Genomic DNA, 10,971 nt, shown 5'->3' with positions numbered 1-10,971 from the left:
AACAAAGCTTCTCATTTACTGTGGTTATAGTATGCGAATTCTTCTCGAAACCCAATGTTATAGAAATGGTTTAATTACGGATATTTCGGTTCATGTCAAGATTAGCGAGCCAACTATTTTTCGAGACAATATTATAACACTTTGAGATATATATATATATATATATATATATATATATATATATATATATATGTCAAAGTGGTATAATACTGTCTTGAAAAGTAGCGGTTCGCTAATCTTGACATGATCCAATATTTCGTCTTCCATCGACATCGATGCGGTGGGAAAGCCTCATTGAATGAATTTGTAGAGAGAGAGAGGAGAGAGAGAGAGAGAGAGAGAGAGAGAGAGAGAGAGAGAGAGAGCTAAGGTGTGATCGCTAGAATAAATGCATTGTCTCTCTATATATTGGCAACGCATACACGAACTTATTTACGTCTCTCCTTAAGATTCTATACATGTTATTTCTCCCTCATGTAATGCATCACGAAAACAGCTGAATGACATTCTGATTCGGGCACCTTCATCGCAATTCTTTTCGCTTTCAGTCCGCCAGAGGCGTCAATTGACTATCAACCTCATTAAACGCAGGTAAAACAAGACGACCATACTCTTACCTGAGCTTCCAGTTCATGTCAACCTCTCCTAATTAGCTTCGAGTCGGCGCCACAAGAGCTAACAGTGACATGAGTAGAAGGTCTAATTAGCATGGTCGGGGAAGGGGGGAAGGGTGTGGTGGTGGTGGTGGTGGTGCACTTAGTTGCCGTGTTGGAGATCCTGGTGCTGTGTTGGAGGACGAGGAGATCCTATACGAAGGAGCGTAACTGGTTGGTCCTGTTGTTTTCGTTGGAAGCGCTGAGTAACTGGGCAGCCGAGCGGAGGAGGACCATATAAGCCTTTCGGAGAATCGCCAGCGTGGCGACAGTGACACAGGCTCCCGGGCGCCAGTATGACTCATGCATACTATCGTCTTTTACCTGTTGACGGTCTCCTCCTCCTCTCCTCCTCCTCCTCCTCCTCCTACGCCCTCCCACTCCCATCCTCCAACTCCTACTCCTCTCTTCCTCTACTTCCTCCTCCTCCTCCTCCTGACCCCAGTCCCTCTCTTCCAAGTTTGCTTATTGTTTTCACGTGAAGGATCGCGTGGAAAGTAACGAAAGGATATGATTCACCAGAATTCCTTCTTTGGTATCCTTGGTCTCGGTCGTAGGATCTTCAGGGGATGCTCAACCAGAGGCAGGACAGGGGCGACTTTCCGGTGTCCTTAAAGGGTCGTGAACGACCTACAGAAGGCTGTCCGTCGTTCGTCGCCGGGGGATGGACGTCCTTCGGGAGCTTTATCGCCCGTATCCTGCGGCATGTAGGGAGCGAGGGAAAAAGGACGCTGGAGGAATCCAATTACGAAAGGACGCGGCATAACGCGACGTCAGCCGCCGCCGGATAGGACGCGCGCCCCGCCATAAGTGGCACCGGCGTCGTCGAGGCGTCAGATCGGTGGTGCCCCGCCCCCAAGGTGTCAGTGGCAGCCTCCCTCCCTCCGGACCTCTTCTTCGGGCGTAAATAGCCAGCAACAGCGAGACAAACTTGCATACCTGCTTCACCTGCCGACTTGGTCGCATGTTCAGAGATACATATATATATTTATACACGTATACACACGCACACACACACGCACAGCAACATTCATTCACACGTCTCAACACCTTCCATCAGATAAGGCAGCATCGTCAATAGCCATCGGCGAGTCATCGTGATGACTTTGGCTGAGATCGTCTTGGTTCTCGTGGCGGCCGTGGCCACCCGCAGCATCGCCCTTCCTCCCGTGGTCCTCCGGGAAGCGACGACGCCCCTCGGGCATGCGGATGTGCATCCGAAGGGACCCACGAAACTCCTTCAGGTGTGAAGAGGCAGGATGTGTCGAGATTCGACGAGTGATTTGTTTTTTAAAATATGAAGTGAACAGTGTTTGGAATTGTGTGGTGATACTGTAGTCGTTCTTAAGATTCCATAATGGTTTTACGACGCCAGATAATTCTCTATCTTGTATCCTCCATCAGGCATTCGGTTTATCTCAACCCGGCGTCCGCCGGTGGCACTCGGAGCCTCCGCAGTATATGCTGGATCTATACAACGAAGTGGCGGAGCCAAATGGCCTGACGCGTCTTCCTGGTCCGTATGGTGCCACGGTCATCCGGGCCTTCTCCGAGAAAGGTCAGGAAGTACCCATTGTGTCGTTGGTTTTCGTTTTCATGCCCGTTATGCTTTTATTAAGATTCCTCCTGCTCCTCCACATTATTTCTGCTTCCCAATAGGTACTTGTCTAAAAATAGTCTAAGAGATAACAGTCTTATTACTTGTGCTTCTCCAATAGGGACTTGTCTCAGAAAGTCTAAGAGAGAACAGTCTTATCACTTCTTCCTCAATAGGCACTTGTCTCAGGAAGTCTAAGAGAGAACAGTCTTATCACTTCTATTTCCTCATTAGGTACTTGTCTAAGAAAGTCTAATAGGGACCTGTCTAAGAGAGAACAGTCTTATTACTTGTGCTTCTCCATTAGGAATTTATCTAAAAATGTCTAAGACAAAACAGTCTTATCACTTCTGTTTCCCCAATAGGGACATGTTTGAGACAGTCTGAGAGAGAACAGCCTTATTACTTCTGTTTCCCCAATAGGAACGTGTCTAAAAAAGTATAAAAACAGAGAAGTCTTATTGCTTTTGCTTCCCCAATAGGAACTTGTCTAAAAAAAAAAGTCTGAAGGAGAACAGCCTTATTACTTCTGCTTCTCTGATAGGATCTAGTCTTGAGAAAGTCTGAGAGAGGACAGTATGATTACCTCTTCTTCCCCAATAGGAACTTGTCTAAAAAAAGTCTGAAAGAGAACAGTCTTATTACTTCTGCTTCTCTGATAGGATCTAGTCTTAAGAAAGTCTAACAGAGAACAATATTATTACTTCAGCTTCCCCAATAGAGACTTGTCTCAGAAAGTCTTTAATAGAAAAAAAAATAAATGCAGTTTTCATTGCCTATGCGATTGTATCATGTTTACTTCCCTTATGTAATCACTCTATAAAAGACCCCTGCTACCTCGTATCTATACTTCCCTGAAGACCTGAAACGTTGGATTGTTTTGCTCAGATGGGAGCAGTGAGTCCAGATTCGCATTCTCTGTTAGTGGATTCGAGGTTGGCGAGGAAACTCTGGAGGCAGAACTTCACGTTTACCACGCGAGGCTGCAGAAGGCCCACAGGCATCTCCTGGACGACAACCTCTACACGGTTAATATCAACCCAAATATTTTCTTGTCATATGGATTGTATTAACTATAAGTCGTGTCTAACATACCACCAAATAATTTAGAATGCCACGGTTACTGTACAACCCATTTTGTCAAAAGTTTTCGAAATAGGCGATTTGCCGAGTTAATTCACCCAGGGCTTCCATACGCCGCAAGGTGGTCTGCTGTCATCCCAGTGCTCGTCGATGTCTTTCCTGTTGTGACGTCATTCTGCTCTCCTTCAGCTGGAAGTGTCGGCGGAGGTCGAGGGAGACGAGCCCCGCGTGTTGGCCAAGCAGCACGTGGCAGCCCACAGCAGCGGGTGGCGCGTGTTCCAGGTGGGGGGCAATGGGCTCATGAAGGTGACGGCGCCGGACGACTCGGAGGAGGAAGGGGCCGACGGCGAAAAGCAAGTCGTCCTGCAGGTTGTCGCTAAGACCCTCCAGGGGAGTACTTTGCCCCTAGCGTTCCATCACGGACTCCAGGGGACCCGTCGGCCGCTGTTGGTCTTCTTCAACGCGTACGGGACGAGTGACAGTCAGTACGCGCCTACGACGCTTCACAGAGGCGCGGACAAACCCGCAGGTAATTGTCAGGGGACACTTCAGGAATTGATAGCTTGAACGATATAGATACTGGGAATAAATTAAAACTGTGAGAACTGTTTCTGATATTGATGATCGTAGAAAATAATGATTATGATAACTGAAGACAAATAATGCTATAGAGTTGGAAATAAGTCGTTTATTTGAATCTTAGGATGTCCACATTTGTTTAATGCCTATCTATCTATCTATCATTCTTTATCATGTATATATATATATATATATATATATATATATCTATATATCATTCTTTATCAATGTATATATATATATATATATATATATATATATATATATATATATATATATATATATATATATATATATATATATATATTATGCATAAATCAAAGATCAACGGTAAAGATTCAGTACTCTCTCTCTCTCTCTCTCTCTCTCTCTCTCTCTCTCTCTCTCTCTCTCTCTCTCTCTCTCTCGATCCAGTAACGTTTTCCAGAAATGCGAACGCAAATTTACATTCGGATGTGTATAAATATTAATTCATTGTAATCAGTTCAAGAGACAACTTCAAGGAAACTATAAGCATAATACATCCACAGTAACAAGCGCACCTCGTTATGCGCAGAGTAACCTTGTCGGAAATATTGGATGCTGGATTCTCATCTTTTATATCCTTCAACGGTCCTCAAAATGTTAGAATTCACTCAGCAACAACAAAAATAAAAATAAAATAAAATAAAAAGTATTCGTTTGAGAAAAAGCTATTCGGTAAAATGTTCAAATGTCACCAGTTAGTGAAAGCTTTATAATTTTTTTCTAAAGTACATGCAGAGAGAGAGAGAGGGGTTGACGAATTAATGGATCATAGAATGTATATATATAATATGGAAACGGAGATAACCAAGAGTTAAAGCGCCTGCCTCAGTGGCGTGATCGGTATGGTCTTGGCCTGCCACCTCGTCGGCCGCGAGTTCGATTCTCGGGAATTCCATTGAGGGGTTAGAGATGCGTATTTCTGGTGATAGAAGAAGTTCACTCTCGACGTGGTTCGGAAGTCACGTCAAGCCGTTTTTGTCCCGTTGCTGAATAACTACTGGTTCCATGCAACGTCAAAACACCACACAAACAAACAAAATAACCAAGAATGCAATGATAAAAGCTGTTCATGTCCACTTGAGAATGCTTGAGGATAGGAACAGTAAAGTATGTAAGAAGAGCAATGAAAAAAGGCTATAGAATGGAAAAGCACGAGTTAGTCAAATTGCAAGTGAGATGCTGCTGTCATGTGATGAGGGTGTGCTTGAGTGGCTGACCATGATGAGTAAGGTATGTGTGAAGGACAGGTTCGCAAGAGTTAAGTTAGAGGAGTAAATGTTCTTTTTATTAAAGTAGCTGTAACATTGGGAATGAAATGGTTTTGAGAGAGGAAACTGTAGGGCATGATGAGGATTTTGGGAAAAGTTTAACAGTGAAGAGATAAAGCTGGAAGCGGTGTACTTGAACCTAGAAAAAGCCTCTATGAAGATAGATCAGGATGCTGTGTGGAGTGTATTGATAGTGTATGGTGTAGGTCATTTGTTGAGAATGAATAGGTTTTTTTTTTTACGTTGAAAGTCAGTTTCAAAATACGTATGGGGGTGGGGGGAGGAGTGTTTGCTTTTGAGAGGAAACAGTGTTGATTAGGAACAATGACTAGAAACTGCAGAGATAGATAGAAGAATTTGGAATTATGTGTAAGTAAAAAGTTGACAGCTGAAAGAGAATATGGGAAAAAGTCAGGGTATGAGGGTAAATTGAAACGAGGAAGAAGAACATTAAAATTTATTGTAGATGATAGTAAAACTGTAGCAGTGATTCGCAAGTCACTTAATGGTAAATGTTACTGATGGTGCTAGGGTGAGAGAGAAGAGTCGTACTATTTGGGGAAACAAAGAAGGCAGCAGAATATGTGCAAAGTATTTGGGAGTAGATGAGGCATGTCTTTAGAATCAAACGTTGGATTGCTGAGCCGTCTCTCCTGTATGGGAGCGAAATGTGGACACTAAATGCGAGCATTAGAAAAAGGGAGTAGGTTGTTGTAATTAACTTTTTGCCTAGTCTATTAAACGGTTAGCCAATGAGGAGATGCAAAGTAATTAGCACAGCTGAGATGATGAACCAGGGTTTTTGTGATTGTTCAAGTGGATAGAACGAAGGAGGATAGGATGATAAAAGCATATACCTGGGAAGTGTTCAAAGAAAGAGGAAGAGAGAGGCGTGGATAGATGGCGTGTTTGAGATAATGAAAACTAAAGGTTTTAATATCCTGAAATCGAGAAATACGATGTGCGCGATATATATATATATATACATATACACCACACACATATCACCCACACACACATATATATATATATATATATATATATATATATATATATTTTATATATATATATATATAGTATACACCACACACACACACACACACACACACACATATATATATATATATATATATATATATATATGATAAATAAGTAAATGGATGTATGCATATATAATAAAATGAATTGTCGTACTCAAATCTTCAGCAGAAAGGCTAACAAAATCTAAAACGAACAGCAAATAGAAAAAAGATTAATCACAAAATTATGAAAAAAATATTGTGATTAAATTTTTAGTTTGTATTTGCTGTTTGTTTTAGATTTTGTTAGCATTTTTACTGAAGATTTGAGTAAGACAATTCATTTTATCATCTATATATATACTTATATATATATATATATATATATATATTATATATATTATATACTATATATATAAATATATATATATATGTACACACTTTGTTGAGAAAGCAGAATGCGTCGAATAGCACGAGAATGAAATCATCGAACGTCCAGACAAATATAGATAGGCCGTATCAGCTCGCTTCCGTTGAAGTGCCAATGCAAATGCAGCGCGCACCTTAACACCGGAGAAATGGCCGTAAACATCTCAGCCATCTCGAAGAGAACACAATCCGCGCCTCGTCAGAAAAAGACCGTCGATGATGACGTCATTCGTTTTTTTACCTTTGTAGAAGCAGCTTGGTATATGTTGCCGTTTTCCTTTTGATGATAACATCATTATTGTCCCGAATTTCGACGTGGAAGTTGTGCCTGTACAGAAATGTCATTTGTGAATTCTTTTTTTTTACGCCATTATAGAGGATTTGCCATATTTTGTCCTGCTGTCAGGCTTATTTTTGGAGTTAATAACCTTTTAGGTATACTCAATGAAGGTATTTTAGTTTTGAGTATTAATAATAATAATAATGATAATAATAATAATAATAATAATAATAATAATAATAATAATAATAATAATAATAATAATAATAATAATAATAATACAAGTGTTATTGAAAATAATGGCTATTTCAAGCCGCGTTTATTTTGTAATAGCCATTATTTTCAATAAAACCTGTATTAATGAAGGTCTTCTTTCAGCATATGATAATAATAATAATATATATATTGCTGTAATCTTATTCTGTGTACAACAACGACTGTCTGAGGGTGAATACTTTGCATGTTCAGACTTCCCTTAGTCTTACTGACGGGACTATTCATTTGAATCCTCATTTATATTGCCTTCAGTTTTGACAGTAGGGGAATACCAGCACTAATAATGATTATATCAAAAACATTGCTTTGAAATCGTAAAACGAGTGAAAACGATTGACAATAATATTTAGAAGACGTAGCTATTTTTTTAATTCCTTGATCACTCTCGAGGATTATTTTTAAAGTTGATTGCATTGAAATTTTTATCGTTATTTATCCTTGCCCCGTGTATTATAGGTTCATTCGAATGTTGAATTCCCTGGAGAAGATTTACCATTTCTCTCTCTCTCTCTCTCTCTCTCTCTCTCTCTCTCTCTCTCTCTCTCTCTCTCTCTCTCTCTCATGTAAACAACATGCTCACCCACGAACACTGACCAAATGCTGTAAAAGTTTAAGCTCGCGATGACTGAGCCAAAATGTGATATCGAAAACGTAGGTGTTGAAGAGAGAGTCACCTTTGATACGAATGTTGTTGACACAAGAACCCCATTTACAATAAAAGATCAAATGATAGCTTATTCAAGAAGTAGGACTCGAGGATATAAATAAGTCTTTTGTTAAGGCGTAATGAATGGTTTGAGCGTCGCAAGTAATCCGAAATTTACACAAAAAGTTTATGGTGACTTAATATTTAGTGTTATTTGTTAATGATAGCCTTGTGAATGATAGGAATTAAAGTGAGTTCCTTTCCAAAATATAATGTCTTTTCAAACATTATATTTTTGTAAATGACGGCACAATGAATTCCTTTAAAAAAAAGAAAAAAAAAACTTTCACAAATGACATTTGAGCTAGGGGGTCAGTTTTAGATAAACACTGAATATCTTCTAGAATCAGCCTTAAATGTTCAATTTTCTACCAATACCGCATTCTTCAATTTCCTCAGCACCCAGAAAGGAGTACGAAGCACCGTCCATCAACCGCGTGAGACGATCCGCATCGGACGAGGAAACCACCGTCGCGCCCGCGTCGGAAATCCCTTCGGGATGCGAGCGCCGGGACATGCTGGTCGACTTCGCCAGCATCGGCTGGTCCTCCTGGATCGTGTACCCGACCAGCTACAACGCCTACCAGTGCTTGGGCCAGTGCAGCTTCCCGCTGGGTCAGGACCTCAACCCGACCAACCACGCCATCGTGCAGAGCATCATCAACAACTCGGGGGACTTCCCCCTCGTCCAGAGGCCCTGCTGCGTGCCCTCCACCTACGGGAACCTCTCCCTCCTGTACTACGACGCCGACGAGAACGTCGTCCTCAAGCAGTACGACAAGATGGTGGCCATCGAGTGCGGTTGCCATTAAGGGCTGTCATCGCTTCTAGTAATTCTTTCCTGCGCTCTCGAGAGGTGGGAGCTCATTTGGGGTCTGAGGAAGACATAGAGTCGTGTCAAATAAATCGTCTTGAGGTCATCAAGCCAATATGAGTCTTTGCTGGGAACTGCCGCCCGTAAGTGACGGAAATGTGGTGCTCGTACCTGTTGCAGGTGTTGAATCCATCAGTCGAAGAATCAAACCTTATTCTCGTGGAAATTCGATCGAGTACAAAGAGAGAATAGAAAGGACTTCTTTTTTAAAAGCTAAATGGAATGCTGCATCTTTTACAGGAAGTGGAAATCTTTTTGCCAAGTAAAACTTAGAGGTTAATACAAAACAAAACTATGGGTAGATGTTCAAGTTCCTCTTACAGTTAGACGTCATGTTTATGCTTTAGTTAGTACATACATATGATGTCATGTTTAGTTGTACATACAACAACCTGCACGGAGCAGCAGCAGCATAAACGTGCTATATGGTGTCGTTTTCTTTCTAATATTAACAATTATAGTACAAAAAAATCATAGAGGTATCGTTAAGATTATTTTCAGCGTATATAAGTTGTGACTGAAAAAAAAAATTATTTATAGATATTTTTAATAATGTAATTTATTTTCCCTTTATTTTCCTCTTTTTTTTTTTTCCTTTTACACGAAACTTAATACATTGGTTGGAATGTACACTGCGAACGAAGGTCATCGCACCCCAATTTTGTACTGTGATAATAGCATCTTTTTTATACATATACACATAAATAAAGCTTTTGAGTGCATCTGGTGAGTTCTTATTTTTCCTTCCCGATGGTGAGGTCAAGGCTTCTCTTGTAGTGAAATCGTTGGCACTTCAGAAATGCAGACTTGGTACAAGTTTATTTTTATTTTTATTTATATATTTATTTATTTATTATTTTTGTTCAGCAGTCTGACTTGAGCCCCACGCCATTGTATATTTGTTAATCATCTTATCTATTTCAATTTATTATATATCTTATTCATGTTCTTTGTTTTTTTAGCAGTTTATTGTTTGCTTTTCAATATTCTTTCTTTCCTCCGAGTTGTCATTACTATTGTGTTAGTATTGATGGATATTGCGAATTGATTCATGTCCAATGTGGATTTTGCACATTTGCTCAGATCTGACCACATTTCTTGATGTGAAACGCCATTTTGAATTTCCAAAGACTATGACTCAATTTGCAGGAAAGCCCCCCACAAAAAAAAAAAACCCACATTTTAGGATTTAGAAGTTTATGTACCCTCATATAGAGCGTTATTTATTGTTGTCTTTTATTAGATAACCCTTTTAAGAAGTTCATTAGTTAGGGTGTCGTACTGTGTTTGAAATAATATGGATATATATGGGTTTACACACACACACACACACACACACACACACACATATATATATATATATATATATATATATATCTATATATATTATTGCGTGTATGTAGAGAGAGAAGAGAGAGAGAGAGAGAGAGAGAGATACTTCACGCTCTTGAACCATGTCAGAGGGTAGGAATTCTTCCAGCACCCCTCCCCACCCCATTCCCCGCAACTATCGGGACCCCCCCCCCACCCCCCCCCCCCCCTCCCAATAACCCTTTGTTCGATCCAATTACAATTCCTTTTTTTTTTTCTTTAATTTTTTTTGCGGCCGAATAAATTAACCCGCTGTTGCAATTTCGAGACTATTTTGCAAATCATTGTCACCTCCATATGAAAGAGGGAGCGAGAGATCGAAGGAGCACAGTTCCCCCCCAAACCCTTTCCCCCCCCAAAAAAAAGAAGAAAAAAAGGAAATCGCTAATTTGTGAACGCATGCCTGCCTCCTCCTTCACTGTGACGACATTTTGAAAGTCATTTTTCGAGGAGGAGGAGAAGAGGGAATAGAAGGAGTGGGAGGAGGAGGATGTGGGCTCTGTTTACTTTGGGGGGGGCTCTTGCGAAATGACCTGTTTTCAGAACGACAGGTGGTGATTTTGATCCCAGGCGTTTCACAGAGTTACTTGTTTTCATTTCATTATTTTCATTGAAATTTCATTCTCTCTCTCTCTCTCTCTCTCTCTCTCTCTCTCTCTCTCTCTCTCTCTCTCTCTCTCTCTGCTTCTATTGCATTCTTGCTTTCGTAAACACATGTGAGAGGCATGGATTATTGGCGTAACAAATTCTTGCACATTTCAGATTCTGCATATTAGATTGCGAATAACATTTCTTCTTTTCATTGAAAT

General features: G+C 40.4%; 1 protein-coding gene across 1 annotated transcript; it reads left to right on the top strand.

Annotated features, from left to right (window-relative positions):
• The first annotated feature begins 1,277 nt into the window (after positions 1-1,277).
• LOC135197761 (bone morphogenetic protein 2-like) lies at positions 1,278-9,170 on the top strand. The gene is made up of 5 exons (XM_064224844.1): positions 1,278-1,897; positions 2,058-2,211; positions 3,139-3,278; positions 3,523-3,862; positions 8,317-9,170. Exons 1-5 carry the CDS (start codon positions 1,754-1,756, stop codon positions 8,727-8,729), a joined length of 1,191 nt encoding a protein of 396 aa, XP_064080914.1. The 5' UTR covers positions 1,278-1,753; the 3' UTR covers positions 8,730-9,170.
• The last annotated feature ends 1,801 nt before the right edge of the window (positions 9,171-10,971 follow it).

Source organism: Macrobrachium nipponense, chromosome 21 (assembly GCF_015104395.2).
Source record: "Macrobrachium nipponense isolate FS-2020 chromosome 21, ASM1510439v2, whole genome shotgun sequence".
NCBI classification, from domain to species: Eukaryota; Metazoa; Arthropoda; class Malacostraca; order Decapoda; family Palaemonidae; genus Macrobrachium; species Macrobrachium nipponense.
The sequence above is the reverse complement of the archived record's forward strand: the minus strand, read 5'-3'. Positions and strand labels throughout refer to the sequence as shown.